This window comes from Oncorhynchus clarkii, unplaced genomic scaffold, assembly GCF_045791955.1.
Source record: "Oncorhynchus clarkii lewisi isolate Uvic-CL-2024 unplaced genomic scaffold, UVic_Ocla_1.0 unplaced_contig_12468_pilon_pilon, whole genome shotgun sequence".
In the NCBI taxonomy this organism is placed as follows: domain Eukaryota; kingdom Metazoa; phylum Chordata; class Actinopteri; order Salmoniformes; family Salmonidae; genus Oncorhynchus; species Oncorhynchus clarkii.
The window spans coordinates 490,583-507,212 of record NW_027261138.1 but is presented as its reverse complement, the minus strand read 5'-3'; the positions used below and the strand labels follow the sequence as shown (position 1 = coordinate 507,212).

The 16,630-nt window shown below is 42.4% G+C and overlaps 1 protein-coding gene across 1 annotated transcript in view; it reads right to left on the bottom strand.

Moving 5' to 3' along the window:
* LOC139405187 (anoctamin-3-like) overlaps positions 1-16,630 on the bottom strand; it is an 80,967-nt gene that overhangs the window by 63,124 nt on the left and 1,213 nt on the right. Inside the window, exons 2-8 of the mRNA XM_071147614.1 lie at positions 14,164-14,215; positions 11,562-11,567; positions 9,873-10,000; positions 9,151-9,306; positions 4,184-4,284; positions 3,897-3,941; positions 2,938-3,072 (exon numbers count right to left, since the gene is read on the bottom strand). Coding sequence (XP_071003715.1) covers positions 2,938-3,072; positions 3,897-3,941; positions 4,184-4,284; positions 9,151-9,306; positions 9,873-10,000; positions 11,562-11,567; positions 14,164-14,215 — 623 coding nt within the window. The remainder of the gene's footprint in view (positions 1-2,937; positions 3,073-3,896; positions 3,942-4,183; positions 4,285-9,150; positions 9,307-9,872; positions 10,001-11,561; positions 11,568-14,163; positions 14,216-16,630) is intronic.

Below are 16,630 nucleotides of genomic sequence, written 5' to 3'. Positions count from 1 at the left end.
TCATAGAGACGGTAAAGAAAGGGGGAGTTGTCATAGAGACGGTAAAGAATGGGGAGTTGTCATAGAGACGGTAAAGAAAGGGGGAGTTGTCATAGAGACGGTAAAGAAAGGGGGAGTTGTCATAGAGACGGTAAATGAAAGGGGGAGTTGTCATAGAGACGGTAAAGAAAGGGGGAGTTGTCAGAGACTGTAAAGAAAGGGGGAGTTGTCAGAGACTGTAAAGAAAGGGGGAGTTGTCATAGAGACCGTAAAGAAAGGGGGAGTTGTCAGAGACCGTAAAGAAAGGGGGAGTTGTCATAGAGACGGTAAAGAAAGGGGGAGTTGTCATAGAGACGGTAAAAAAGGGGGAGTTGTCATAGAGACAGTAAAGAAAGGGGGAGTTGTCATAGAGACCGAAAAGAAAGGGGGAGTTGTCATAGAGACCGTAAAGAAAGGGGGAGTTGTCATAGAGACGGTAAAGAAAGGGGGAGTTGTCATAGAGACGGTAAAGAAAGGGGGAGTTGTCATAGAGACAGTAAAGAAAGGGGGAGTTGTCAGAGACCGTAAAGAAAGGGGGAGTTGTCATAGAGAGTAAAGAAAGGGGGAGTCGTCATAGAGACGGTAAAGAAAGGGGGAGTTGTCATAGAGACGGTAAAGAAAGGGGGAGTTGTCATAGAGACGGTAAAGAAAGGGGGAGTTGTCAGAGACCGTAAAGAAAGGGGGAGTTGTCATAGAGAGTAAAGAAAGGGGGAGTCGTCATAGAGACCGAAAAGAAAGGGGGAGTTGTCATAGAGACGGTAAAGAAAGGGGGAGTTGTCATAGAGACCGTAAAGAAAGGGGGAGTTGTCAGAGACCGTAAAGAAAGGGGGAGTTGTCATAGAGACGGTAAAGAAAGGGGGAGTTGTCATAGAGACGGTAAAAAAGGGGGAGTTGTCATAGAGACAGTAAAGAAAGGGGGAGTTGTCATAGAGACCGAAAAGAAAGGGGGAGTTGTCATAGAGACCGAAAAGAAAGGGGGAGTTGTCATAGAGACCGTAAAGAAAGGGGGAGTTGTCATAGAGACCGTAAAGAAAGGGGGAGTTGTCAGAGACCGTAAAGAAAGGGGGAGTTGTCAGAGACCGTAAAGAAAGGGGGAGTTGTCAGAGACCGAAAAGAAAGGGGGAGTTGTCATAGAGACCGTAAAGAAAGGGGGAGTTGTCATAGAGACCGTAAAGAAAGGGGCAGTTGTCAGAGACGGTAAAGAAAGGGGGAGTTGTCATAGAGACGGTAAAGAAAGGGGGAGTTGTCATAGAGACGGTAAAAAAAGGGGGAGTTGTCATAGAGACCGTAAAGAAAGGGGGAGTTGTCATAGAGACCGAAAAGAAAGGGGGAGTTGTCATAGAGACCGAAAAGAAAGGGGGAGTTGTCATAGAGATCGAAAAGAAAGGGGGAGTTGTCATAGAGACCGAAAAGAAAGGGGGAGTTGTCATAGAGACCGAAAAGAAAGGGGGAGTTGTCATAGAGACCGTAAAGAAAGGGGGAGTTGTCAGAGACCGTAAAGAAAGGGGGAGTTGTCATAGAGACAGTAAAGAGAGTGTTGTCATAGAGATGGCAGCTGCCATTATGAGCTGGACTATAGCATCTTTATTTGCAGTCATTCTATTATAATTTCCTCCTCTGTTGTCTCGAATTCACACAAACAGATAACATTTCATACACGCTAGTCTATTTTACAAGTGATGGGAGGATTGAGATGCTAGCAGGGGAGATTATCATAACAGAGACAGAACACTGCCGTCACTGTCTAAAGATAACTTCATCTCTTCCTCCTCCAGTGTAGCCTGTAATAAACACACATGAGCCAGTCTATCTCACAAGCTGTTTGTGTCAGATTGACTGTTAGTGTTGGAGTGACTGGGGTAAGGGTTAGGGGGTTGAGGTAAGGGTTAGGGTGTTGAGGTAAGGGTTAGGGTAAGGGGGTTGAGGTAAGGGTTAGGGTAAGGGGGTTGAGGTAAGGGTTAGGGTAAGGGGGTTGAGGTAAGGGTTAGGGTTAGGGGGTTGAGGTAAGGGTTCGGGTTAGGGTAAGGGGGTTGAGGTAAGGGTTAGGGTTAGGGGGTTGAGGTAAGGGTTAGGGTAAGGTTAGGGGGTTGAGGTAAGGGTTCGGGTTAGGGGGTTGAGGTAAGGGTTAGGTTAGGGGGTTGAGGTAAGGGTTAGGGTTAGGGGGTTGAGGTAAGGGTTAGGGTTTTGGGGTTGAGGTAAGGGTTAGGGTTAGGGGGTTGAGGTAAGGGTTAGGGTTAGGGTGTTGAGGTAAGGGTTAGGGTTAGGGTAAGGGGGTTGAGGTAAGGGTTAAGGTAAGGTTAGGGGGTTGAGGTAAGGGGTAGGGTAAGGTTAACGGGGTTGAGGTAAGGGTTAGGGGGTTGAGGTAAGGGTTAGGGTTAGGGGGTTGAGGTAAGGGTTAGGGTTAGGGGGTTGAGGTAAGGGTTTGGGTTAGGGGGTTGAGGTAAGGGTTCGGGTTAGGGTAAGGGGGTTGAGGTAAGGGTTAGGGTAAGGTTAGGGGGTTGAGGTAAGGGTTAGGTTAGGGGGTTGAGGTAAGGGTTAGGTGGTTGAGGTTAGGGTTAGGGGGTTGAGGTAAGGGTTAGGGTAAAGTTAGGGGGTTGAGGTAAGGGTTAGGGTAAGGTTACGGGGTTGAGGTAAGGGTTAGGGTTAGGGGGTTGAGGTAAGGGTTAGGGTTAGGGGGTTGAGGTAAGGTTTCGGGTTAGGGGGTTGAGGTAAGGGTTAGGGTTAGGGGGTTGAGGTAAGGGTTAGGGTTAGGGGGTTGAGGTAAGGGTTTGGGCTAGGGTAAGGGGGTTGAGGTAAGGGTTAGGGTAAGGTTAGGGGGTTGAGGTAAGGGTTAGGTGGTTGAGGTAAGAGTTAGGGGGTTGAGGTAAGGGTTAGGGTTAGGGGGTTGAGGTGAGGGTTAGGGTTAGGTATAGAACCTACTGGTGCATGCGTGCCCTGCTGAAGGGGGCTGTATAGCAGTCTGTCTCCTCTAGATCAGGTAAGGCCTCTTTGTCCAGCTTCATGGGGTTGCTGGGTAACCAACTCTTTATCTGACAACACCTCAGATGAAACCGGCTTCAGGGAGAGAGGACAGAGAAAAACAGATTAATTAACCAGGATTAGCCTAGTAACAGAACCACATATGGTTTTAATTAACCAAGATTAGCCTAGTAATAGAACCACACAGGGTTTTAATTTACCAAGATTAGCCTAGTAACAGAACCACACAGGATTTTAATTTACCAGGATTATACCAGATATCGTTTTATTTGATCAATGATAATCATTAAAATCACATAGAAATCACATTTTGCATTTTCACAGTCAAACACTCAATAGAAGACAGCATTATTATGTCTTGTGTACTTTGCAGCAGACGCTCTTTAGTGATTCAGGGTGACTTATTATTGGGCTTAAAACAGTTTAATATCTCACATTCGTATACACAACATAACATCTTTAAGTAGCAGGATAAACTAATCATTAAATTCATTAAATCGTGCATTAATTCCTCTGGGGTAGAGCTCAATGACAGTTTGACCTATTCACCCTCCGTGATCAAATCACGGTTTACCCTCTTCTACTTAACTCCCTGATGGCCCATCTTGCATCTCAATATAACAACCAGTGTAGCAGTGGGACTCTGGACGCTTTCTGTACATCCCCACTGTTCTCTCTCTCGCCATTCTACAAATAAAAATAACAGCTACAGCTCACGGTGACGTCAACAGGGCCACTCCAGCTGTGTTACTGCGACTCGACCACGGGCTCAGCACCGTCACGGTGTTGAATGCTCCTGATCCTGTATTTCATTAGAAAGTGCTCTGCAGTGCTCAGACAGTCAAGCTCAACATCACACTGTGCCCGAACCTAATAAGATATCACGTAAATCCACTTGCCTGCCCATAACTTTGCTCTTCCAATCCGTAAAGTAAATTTTTTTCCTGAAAAAAATAAATACAAATGCAATAAATTAGAAGACGTTGTCGGTTGGGTGGAAGAATCCCAACGGATCAAGCCATACAAAGAGCTCATCAAACTTTATTGAACGAGCTGTCGTTATAGATGTTTATGAGTAGTTGTTAAGCGCTTATGTCACGTATTATAATGCATTATGTATAGTTCATGAGGCGTTATAAATGTGTTTATAATGCATTATGTAGAGGGAATTCGTAGGAAGTGCTACCTGAATGGCATCCTGATATTCATCTGCTCAGCGTATTTACAGAGAGTGTCCCAGGGAACATGGATCTTCACAAACATGATGTCGGTGTCGGTCAGAGACGGCTTTCGAGGGGACGAAATTGGAAATTAGCTTGTGACAAAGACTAGCATCTGACAATATTTGAGAATGTCGTGACGAAGACACGATGACAATATTTGAGAATATGATCACGAGTGCCACCCCCCACTGGGCAAAAAAAGGGGTTGAATCAAAGTTGTTTCCACGTCATTTCAACAACAACAACAACAACAACAACAGGTACGTGATGACGTTGAATCAATGTTGTTTCCACGTCATTTCAACAACAACAACAACAACAACAACAACAACAGGTACGTGATGACGTGGAATCAATGTTGTTTCCACGTCATTTCAACAACAACAACAACAGGTACGTGATGACGTTGAATCAATGTTGTTTCCACGTCATTTCAACAACAACAACAACAACAACAGGTACGTGATGACGTTGAATCAAAGTTGTTTCCACGTCATTTCAACAACAACAACAACAACAACAACAGGTACGTGATGACGTTGAATCAATGTTGTTTCCACGTCATTTCAACAACAACAACAACAACAACAACAACAGGTACGTGATGACGTTGAATCAATGTTGTTTCCACGTCATTTCAACAACAACAACAACAGGTACGTGATGACGTTGAATCAATGTTGTTTCCACGTCATTTCAACAACAACAACAACAGGTACGTGATGACGTTGAATCAAAGTTGTTTCCACGTCATTTCAACAACAACAACAACAGGTACGTGATGACGTTGAATCAATGTTGTTTCCACGTCATTTCAACAACAACAACAACAACAACAACAGCAGGTACGTGATGACGTTGAATCAATGTTGTTTCCACGTCATTTCAACAACAACAACAACAACAACAACAGGTACGTGATGACGTTGAATCAATGTTGTTTCCACGTCATTTCAACAACAACAACAACAACAGGTACGTGATGACGTTGAATCAATGTTGTTTCCACGTCATTTCAACAACAACAACAGCAACAACAACAACAGGTACGTGATGACGTTGAATCAATGTTGTTTCCACGTCATTTCAACAACAACAACAACAACAACAGGTACGTGATGACGTTGAATCAATGTTGTTTCCACGTCATTTCAACAACAACAACAACAGGTACGTGATGACGTTGAATCAATGTTGTTTCCACGTCATTTCAACAACAACAACAACAACAACAACAGGTACGTGATGACGTTGAATCAATGTTGTTTCCACGTCATTTCAACAACAACAACAACAACAGGTACGTGATGACGTTGAATCAATGTTGTTTCCACGTCATTTCAACAACAACAACAGCAACAACAACAACAGGTACGTGATGACGTTGGAATCAATGTTGTTTCCACGTCATTTCAACAACAACAACAACAACAACAGGTACGTGCTGACGTTGAATCAATGTTGTTTCCACGTCATTTCAACAACAACAACAACAACAACAACAGGTACGTGATGACGTTGAATCAATGTTGTTTCCACGTCATCTCAACAACAACAACAACAACAACAACAACAGGTACGTGATGACGTTGAATCAATGTTGTTTCCACGTCATTTCAACAACAACAACAACAACAACAACAACAACAGGTACGTGATGACGTTGAATCAATGTTGTTTCCACGTCATTTCAACAACAACAACAACAACAACAGGTACGTGATGACGTTGAATCAATGTTGTTTCCACGTCATTTCAACAACAACAACAACAACAGGTACGTGATGACGTTGAATCAATGTTGTTTCCACGTCATTTCAACAACATCAACAACAACAACAACAGGTACGTGATGACGTTGAATCAATGTTGTTTCCACGTCATTTCAACAACATCAACAACAACAACAACAGGTACGTGATGACGTTGAATCAATGTTGTTTCCACGTCATTTCAACAACATCAACAACAACAACAACAGGTACGTGATGACGTTGAATCAATGTTGTTTCCACGTCATTTCAACAACAACAACAACAACAGGTACGTGATGACGTTGAATCAACGTGGGAAAATTGATTGGTAAATAGTCATCAATGCTTTTTGTTTTCACTAGATGTTTCACCTAAATCAAATGGCCACAGGGTTTTTTGTTGAATTCACGGTGAATTCATGTTGCCAAATCAACCAAAGGAGACGTTGAACAGACCGTACGTGCCCAGTGGGATACCAAATTTACCAAAATAGTAAAATAATACTTGTTAAAACAAATTCAAGGCATTGTCTAAACAATTCTCTGTAGTTTCTGTATCAAAAATACAAAGACAAATGCAAACTTTGTCATTAGTATAGAGCTGTAGGAGCAATGTGGGAAGAGTATGTACTATATTAATGTAGTACACAGTAGTAGAGTATGTACTATAGTAGAGTATGTACTATTTTAATGTAGTACACAGTAGTAGAGTATGTACTATAGTAGAGTATGTACTATTTTAATGTAGTACACAGTAGTAGAGTATGTACTATCGTAGAATATGTCCTATATTAATGTAGTATACAGTAGTAGAGATTATACTATATTAATGTAGTATACAGTACTGGAGTATATACTATATTAGTGTAGTTGTAGTATACAGTAGTATAGTATATACTATATTAATGTAGTTGGAGTATATAGTAGGAGAGTATGTACTATATTAATTTAGTTGTAGTATACAGTAGTAGAGTATATACTATATTAATGTAGTTGTAGTATACAGTAGTAGAGTATATACTATATTAATGTAGTATACAGTAGTGGAGTATATACTATATTAATGTAGTTGTAGTATACAGTAGTAGAGTATATACTATATTAATGTAGTATACAGTAGTAGAGTATGTACTATAAATGTAGTATACAGTAGTAGAGTATGCACTATTAATGTAGTATACAGTAGGAGAGTATGTACTATATTAATGTAGTTGTAGTATACAGAGGTAGAGTATGTATTATATTAATGTAGTATACAGTAGGAGAGTATATACTATATTAATGTAGGTGTAGCATACAGTAGTAGAGTATATACTATATTAATGTAGTTGTAGTATACAGTAGGATAGTATATACTATATTAATGTAGTTGTAGTATACAGTAGGAGAGTATATCCTATATTAATGTAGTTGTAGTATACAGTAGGAGAGTATATACTATATTAATGTAGTTGTAGTATACAGTAGGAGAGTATATCCTATATTAATGTAGTTGTAGTATACAGTAGGAGAGTATATCCTATATTAATGTAGTTGTAGTATACAGTAGGAGAGTATATCCTATATTAATGTAGTTGTAGTATACAGTAGGAGAGTATATCCTATATTAATGTAGTTGTAGTATACAGTAGGAGAGTATATACTATATTAATGTAGTATACAGTAGTAGAGTATATACTATATTAATGTAGTTGTAGTATACAGTAGGAGAGTATATACTATATTAATGTAGTTGTAGTATATAGTTGGAGAGTATATCCTATATTAATGTAGTTGTAGTATACAGTAGGAGAGTATATACTATATTAATGTAGTATACAGTAGTAGAGTATATACTATATTAATGTAGTTGTAGTATACAGTAGGAGAGTATATACTATATTAATGTAGTATACAGTAGTAGAGTATATACTATATTAATGTAGTTGTAGTATACAGTAGGAGAGTATATCCTATATTAATGTAGTTGTAGTATACAGTAGGAGAGTATGCTACCCTTCCTCTTTCTCCAGCATCAGCTCACATGCTCCTCTAGTCTATATTACACTGAACAAAAATATAAACGCAACATGTAAAGTGTTGGTCCCATGTTTCATGAGCAGAAATAAAATATCCTATATGCACAGAAAGTGTATTTCTCTCAAAATTTGTGCAGAAATGTGTTTACATCCCTGAGCATTTCTCCTTGGCCAAGATATGCCACACCTGTCAGGTGGTTGGATTATCAACAAGCCGATTTTAACAGCCATGTTCATCACACAGGTGCACCTTGTGCTGGGGGACAATAAAAGCCACTCTAAAATGTGCAGTTTTGCCACACAACACGATGCCACAGATGTCTCAAGTTTTAAAGGAGTGTGCAATTGACATGCTGACTGCAGAAACGTCCACCAGAGCTGTTTCCAGATGATTAAATGTTAATTTCTCTACCATAAGCCACTTCCAACATCGTTATAGAGAATTTGGTAGTATGTCTAACTGCAGACCACATGTGACCACGCCAGCCCAGGACCTCCACATCCAGCTTCTTCACCTACGGGATCGTCTGAGACCAGCCACCCAGACAGCTGATGAAACTGAAGTGTATTTATGTCTGTAATAAGCCCTTTTGTGGGGAAAAACTCAGTCTGATTGCCTGGGCCTGGCTCCTAACTGGGTGGGCCTATACCCTCCTAGACACACCCTTGGCTGTTCCCCTGCCCAGTCATGTGAAATCCATAGATTAGGGCCTTATTTATTTCAATTAATTGATTTTCTTATCAGAACTGTAACTCAGAAAAACACGTTGAAGTTGTTCCGTTTATATTTTTGTTCAGTATATATACCATGGGGCAACTAGATTCAGCCGCGGGCCGATTTCTTTCAGGAGTGGAAGGCCGGAACGTAATTATAATAATTTGTACACTGCAAATTGACCACAACTAAGCCCAAAAAGAGATTACATTTGAAAATAACAATCATTTCATACCTTTATTACATTGAGAAATTATCAGATTCGTAGGAATATTAAATTCAACTTATTATTAGCTGAATTCCTAAGTGATTTTAGTTTAAAAAAATGTAAACCCAAAACCAAAACTAAAATCCCCACCCCCCAAAAAAAGTACACCTCGCGGGCCGGTTTTAGCCCGTTGCCGTCACTCTGACCCCTGTTAGAGTATAGTATATGTACCCTACCACTTTCTCCAGCATCAGCCCCTCAGCTCTCAGGTTCCTCTCAAAGGTGACTCTCTTTTCCACCAGAGGACTGGACTTCCTATAGACCAGGATGTAATCGATACGCTTCTTCCCATCTCTGAACATCAGACCGGACGGCTGCCCTGGGTTGGTCCCCTACGGAAATAACCGTTTATCAGTAATAGACCTCCATAACACATCCATAAGCAATTCATAACACACTTATGTCAACAACTTTTTTTTTTCTTCAACTAAACTCATAATCATATTAATAACCTCAAATAAATGTATGTTTTAAATAGCATTTAAGTGTGGTGCAAAGCAGAGTGACTTCATTAATGTTTGATAGTTAGCCTCAATCAAAGGTTTCAAAGCTGCGTAACTGTGAGACATTGAAAAAGATTGGTGCAGGGTCATTCTGGTTATTGGGTGGGTGTGGAAAAAATGGCCATCTGGAGCTCGTCTGAGAGGCTGGCTTTGAGCCCTCACCTGCAACGTACTTATGTGCTGATTGACATAGATCTACCAACTCTAGGGTTGTCTGGTCAGAACGCAACTTTGAGGCCCATAACTGTAAGCTTTGTCAAACGCGCTAGGAAGGAGCCCAGCTGTGCGTCCAAGCGTCCCGATTGGTTGGAATAGCCGGGTGATTGACATGCCTGACGGCCAATCAGATTGAGAGGGCCGGCCTTTCTTTTAATGTGTGCTTGTGTTTGTGGTACCTGAAGCGAATCTGCTCGTGCCTCTAATTTGGCTCGGATGGCAGGTTTCTGAATGAGAAACGACTCGTCTGTCCTTCCTGCCTTGTACGCACTAGCTTCTGACTCCTCCCCATAGTTGTCCTTCACAGCTTCTGACTCCTCCCCATAGTGGAACTTCACAGCTTCTGACTCCTCCCCATAGTGGTCCATCACAGCATCTGACTCCTCCCCATAGTGGTCCTTCGCAGCTTCTGACAGACAGATACAGGATGATCAGTAAACGGTCAAGACAGACAGACAGACAGACAGACAGACAGACACAGGATGATCAGTAAAAGGTCAGGACAGACAGACAGACAATGTGCTACACATTGTTGTTTTACCAGGCTGCACAACGCTCCTCAGCTCGGCCACAAAGAACAGCAACAACACTGTTTTCCCCCTCTGACATCAAGCGTAACATGTGCTACACATTGTTGTTTTACCAGGCTGCACAACGCTCCTCAGCTCGGCCACAAAGAACAGCAACAACACTGTTTTCCCCCTCTGACATCAAGCGTAACATGTGCTACACATTGTTGTTTTACCAGTCTGCACAACGCTCCTCAGCTCGGCCACAAAGAACAGGAACAACGGTGGTGGGGCGGCCAGTGGCACTGTTTCTTTAAAAACCCTTTTTGTTCCCATTCCTCTGTCAAAGATAGTCAACACATTTTTATTTTACATTTATTTAACAAGACAAGTCAGTTAATATGAACAAATCATTATTTTCAATGATGGCCTGGGAACAGTGGGTTAACTGGTCTAGGAACAGTGGGTTAACTGGTCTAGGAACAGTGGGTTAACTGCCTTGTTCGGGGTAACAGTGGGTTAACTGCCTTGTTCAGGGGCAGAACGACAGATTTTTACCTTGTCAACTCTGGGATTCGATCTTGCAAACTTTTCGGTTACTGGTCCCAACGCTCTAACCACTAGGCTACCTGCCGCCCCTCCACTCTAACCACTAGGCTACCTGCCGCCCCTCCACTCTAATCACAAGGCTACCTTCCACCCCACATTCCTGAAAGGTGTTAAAACGACCCGTCACGACTAAGACCAGGGTTCTACATACATTTACACAGGATCTAGCTCACAGAGATATAATGACATGGACTTGAAATGGGGATACCCATTCTAGTAATACTATTTCTGTGATCCAGTCATTATGGAACAGCCTGTACAGAGCACTAATCATCATCTTACATGACTTATGTTATGACGACGTAAAACAAAATGGTGTCGTGCAACACGATTCAGACCTGACAGCAAAATAAAACAGATCTGGCACCAGAGTGTATTTTCCCTGCTGGTTCGTGCTCAGAATAGACAGTCTCCCATCCCAAACGGCAACCTATCCCCTAGAGTGGTCAAAGGTAGTGCACTATGCAGGTGAATTTTGGGGATGCATCCAGGGACTTTTGAGTCATGCTAAACTGCTCATTTGAATGTGAATGGTATTTGAGTGAATTCTCCCACCGCTACAGATGTCCTTATTAGAGGAGAATGATTTTTCTTTCTCCCCTCACAGCGGTGACATCTATCTTATCCACTGTGGCTTAACGCGGTGTGTTGCTCACCACACCACTGCATAGTTTTCCCCCCACGCCTCACAGTGACGCTAACGTTTAAAACAACCACCGCTTTACAAAACACCCCCTGAAGATGTATCACAATCATCTCAAATCAATACCATGTCTAAGCAATGTCACTGTCACTATGAAAATCAATTAAAAGTTGTTTTAAGGTATTGGATACTCAACCAGTATAGTCAAAAGGTTAAGGTAAGGGTTAAGTTTACGGGGCTTGAGGTAAGGGTTAAGTTTACGGGGCTTGAGGTAAGGGTTAAGTTTACGGGGCTTGAGGTAAGGGTTAGGTTTACGGGGCTTGAGGTAAGGGTTAGGTTTACGGGGCTTGAGGTAAGGGTTAGGTTTACGGGGCTTGAGGTAAGGGTTAGGTTTACGGGGCTTGAGATAAGGGTTAGGTTTACGGGGCTTGAGGTAAGGGTTAGGTTTACGGGGCTTGAGGTAAGGGTTAGGTTTACGGGGCTTGAGATAAGGGTTAGGTTTACGGGGCTTGAGGTAAGGGTTAGGTTTACGGGGCTTGAGGTTAGGGTTAGGTTTACGGGGCTTGAGGTAAGGGTTAGGTTTACGGGGCTTGAGGTAAGGGTTAGGTTTACGGGGCTTGAGGTAAGGGTTAGGTTTACGGGGCTTGAGGTAAGGGTTAGGTTTACGGGGCTTGAGGTAAGGGCAAGTTTAAACGGGTATATGGTTACGGAACCATTGGAAGCACTGAAAAAAAATCTGCCTGTTTTTTTTTTTTTAATACCAGCACAACATAATGTATTTTACAGACTGCCAGAGCTAACAATGAATAAAATCATTATCACGTTGTCATCATCATAAACAAATCTCACATGATAGTGAATTAAGTACCAGTCTATTCAGTGGATTAAGTACTGATATGATAAACAGTAAACAGTCCATGAAAAACAGTAAACAGTCCATGATAAACAGTAAACAGTCCATGATAAACAGTAAACAGTCCATGATAAACAGTAAACAGTCCATGATAAACAGTAAACAGTCCATGATAAACAGTAAACAGACCATGATAAACAGTAAACAGACCATGATAAACAGTAAACAGACCATGATAAACAGTAAACAGTCCATGATAAACAGTAAACAGATCATGATAAACAGTAAACAGACCATGATAAACAGTAAACAGACAATGATAAACAGTAAACAGACAATGATAAACAGTAAACAGTCCATGCTAAACAGTAAACAGACAATGACAAACAGTAAACAGTCCATGAAAAACAGTAAACAGTCCATGATAAACAGTAAACAGTCCATGATAAACAGTAAACAGTCCATGATAAACAGTAAACAGTCCATGATAAACAGTAAACAGACCATGATAAACAGTAAACAGTCCATGATAAACAGTAAACAGTCAATGATAAACAGTAAACAGTCCATGATAAACAGTAAACAGTCCATGATAAACAGTAAACAGTCCATGATAAACAGTAAACAGACCATGATAAACAGTAAACAGACCATGATAAACAGTAAACAGACCATGATAAACAGTAAACAGACCATGATAAACAGTAAACAGACCATGATAAACAGTAAACAGTAAACAGTCCATGATAGTGAGTAGCAATTATAGTGTAGAAAGTGGACCATCAATCTACACTACATGACCAAAAGTATGTGGACAACTGAACGTCGAACATGTCATTCTAAAATCATGGGCATTAATTTGGCGTTCCAATTCATCCCAAAGGTGTTTGATGGGGTTGAGGTCAGGGCTCTGTGCAGGCCAGTCAAGTTCTTCCACACCAATCTTGACAAACAATTTCTGTATGGACCTCGCTTAGTGCATTGTCATGCTGAAACAGGAAAGGGCCGTCCCCAAATTTGCCCCAAAGTTGGAAGCAGAGAATCGTCTAGAATGTCATTGGATGCTGTTGCGTTAACTATTCCCTTCACTGGAACTAAGGGGCACGAACCACGGAAAACATCCTCAGACCATTTTTCCTCTTCCACCAAAATGTACAGTTGGCACTATGAATTTGGGCAGGTAGAGTTCTCCTGGCATTCGCCAAACCCAGATTTGTCCGCCGGACTACCAGAATGCACAATTCAAATGTAGGACAGTGTGGCTGTTGGTTAAAATAACACCAGATCCTTAACATTGACAGCCATGTCTGCCAGAGAATGTGTTTCCACTTCACAATAACAGCACTTACAGTTGACCGGGGCAGTTCTAGCAGGGCAGAAATTTGACTGACTTATTGGAAAGGTGGCATCCTAGGACGGTGCCACGTTGAAAGTCACTGACCTCTTCAGTAAGGCCATTCTACTACCAATGTGTGTCTATGGAGATTGCATGGGTGCGTGCTCGATTTTATACACCTGTCAGCAATCGGTGTGGCTGAAATAGCTGAATCCACTAATTTTACAGGGTGTCCACATACTTTTGTATATATATTATATGTCATGATGCTGTCGCCAAGAGTGAAAACTGGTCTCACCCTGCATCAACCCATCATGACCTTGTTAGACCTACAGTATGTGAGGATGTGGGTTTACTTCCTACAGGAATCACACTAAAACTGGTCTCACCCTGCATTAACCCATCATGACCTTGTTAGACCTACAGTATGTGAGGATGTGGGTTTACTTCCTGTTGTAGAATACGTCTAAAAACTCCGACAGGCTGTGGGGAGAACGGACAGACACACCGACTGACTGACCTGTCTTTGAGGGGATGAGGGTGCAGGAGGTGCTGTGACTGTGGGTCAGAGGCTGGGTCTGGGCTTGGCGCTGACGGTAGTCCTTCCCCTGGGCCTGGTGCTGTAACCAGGGGTCGACCTGCTGGGTCTGGAGCTGGGCACGTGTCTGGTCCTGGAGATACGGCTACAGATGGAAGAGGGAAAATAGATCCAGCTAGTCGGCTTTACCTGCTCCAAAACTCATCTATTTATTGTCCTGTAGCTTCTCATGGCTCTCTCTCATCTCACTGTGGTAGGCATATTTTGAGCAATATGTTTGGAATATCGAATCGCAATCCATATAGAATCATGATACATACAGTGCATTCAGAAAGTATTCAGACCCCTTGACCTATTCCACATTGTTACGTTACAGCCTTATTCTAAAATTGATTAAATAGTTTTTCCCCTCTTCAATCTACCCACAATACCCCATAACGACAACGCAAAAACAGGTTTTAGACACGTTTGCAAATTTATAAAAAATATCACATTTACTTAAGTACTAGAAACCGGAAGGTTGCAAGTTCAAATCCCCGAGCTGACAAGGTACAAATCTGTCGATGTGCCCCTGAACAGGCAGTTAACCCACTGTTCCTAGACCAGTTAACCCACTGTTCCTAGACCAGTTAACCCACTGTTCTTAGACCAGTTAACCCACTGTTCCTAGACCAGTTAACCCACTGTTCCTAGACCAGTTAACCCACTGTTCCTAGACCAGTTAACCCACTGTTCCTAGACCAGTTAACCCACTGTTCCTAGACCAGTTAACCCCACTGTTCCTAGACCAGTTAACCCCACTGTTCCTAGACCAGTTAACCCCACTGTTCCTAGACCAGTTAACCCCACTGTTCCTAGACCAGTTAACCCCACTGTTCCTAGACCAGTTAACCCACTGTTCCTAGACCAGTTAACCCACTGTTCCTAGACCAGTTAACCCACTGTTCCTAGACCAGTTAACCCACTGTTCCTAGACCAGTTAACCCACTGTTCCTAGACCAGTTTAACCCACTGTTCCTAGACCAGTTTAACCCACTGTTCCTAGACCAGTTTAACCCACTGTTCCTAGACCAGTTTAACCCACTGTTCCTAGACCAGTTTAACCCACTGTTCCTAGACCAGTTTAACCTACTGTTCCTAGACCAGTTTAACCCACTGTTCCTAGACCAGTTTAACCCACTGTTCCTAGACCAGTTAACCCACTGTTCCTAGACCAGTTTAACCCACTGTTCCTAGACCAGTTTAACCCACTGTTCCTAGACCAGTTAACCCACTGTTCTTAGACCAGTTAACCCACTGTTCCTAGACCAGTTAACCCACTGTTCCTAGACCAGTTAACCCACTGTTCCTAGACCAGTTAACCCACTGTTCCTAGACCAGTTAACCCACTGTTCCTAGACCAGTTAACCCCACTGTTCCTAGACCAGTTAACCCCACTGTTCCTAGACCAGTTAACCCCACTGTTCCTAGACCAGTTAACCCCACTGTTCCTAGACCAGTTAACCCCACTGTTCCTAGACCAGTTAACCCACTGTTCCTAGACCAGTTAACCCACTGTTCCTAGACCAGTTAACCCACTGTTCCTAGACCAGTTAACCCACTGTTCCTAGACCAGTTAACCCACTGTTCCTAGACCAGTTTAACCCACTGTTCCTAGACCAGTTTAACCCACTGTTCCTAGACCAGTTTAACCCACTGTTCCTAGACCAGTTTAACCCACTGTTCCTAGACCAGTTTAACCCACTGTTCCTAGACCAGTTTAACCTACTGTTCCTAGACCAGTTTAACCCACTGTTCCTAGACCAGTTTAACCCACTGTTCCTAGACCAGTTAACCCACTGTTCCTAGACCAGTTTAACCCACTGTTCCTAGACCAGTTTAACCCACTGTTCCTAGACCAGTTTAACCCACTGTTCCTAGACCAGTTTAACCCACTGTTCCTAGACCAGTTTAACCCACTGTTCCTAGACCAGTTAACCCACTGTTCCTAGACCAGTTTAACCCACTGTTCCTAGACCAGTTTAACCCACTGTTCCTAGACCAGTTTAACCCACTGTTCCTAGACCAGTTAACCCACTGTTCCTAGACCAGTTTAACCCACTGTTCCTAGACCAGTTTAACCCACTGTTCCTAGACCAGTTAACCCCACTGTTCCTAGACCAGTTTAACCCACTGTTCCTAGACCAGTTTAACCCACTGTTCCTAGACCAGTTTAACCCACTGTTCCTAGACCAGTTAACCCACTGTTTCTAGACCAGTTAACCCACTGTTCCTAGACCAGTTAACCCACTGTTCCTAGACCAGTTTAACCCACTGTTCCTAGACCAGTTTAACCCACTGTTCCTAGGCCATAATTGAAAATAAGAATGTGTTTTTAACTGACTTGCCTAGTTACATTTTTTTTTACCCTTTACTTTGTTGAAGCATTTTTGGCAGGGATTACAGCCTC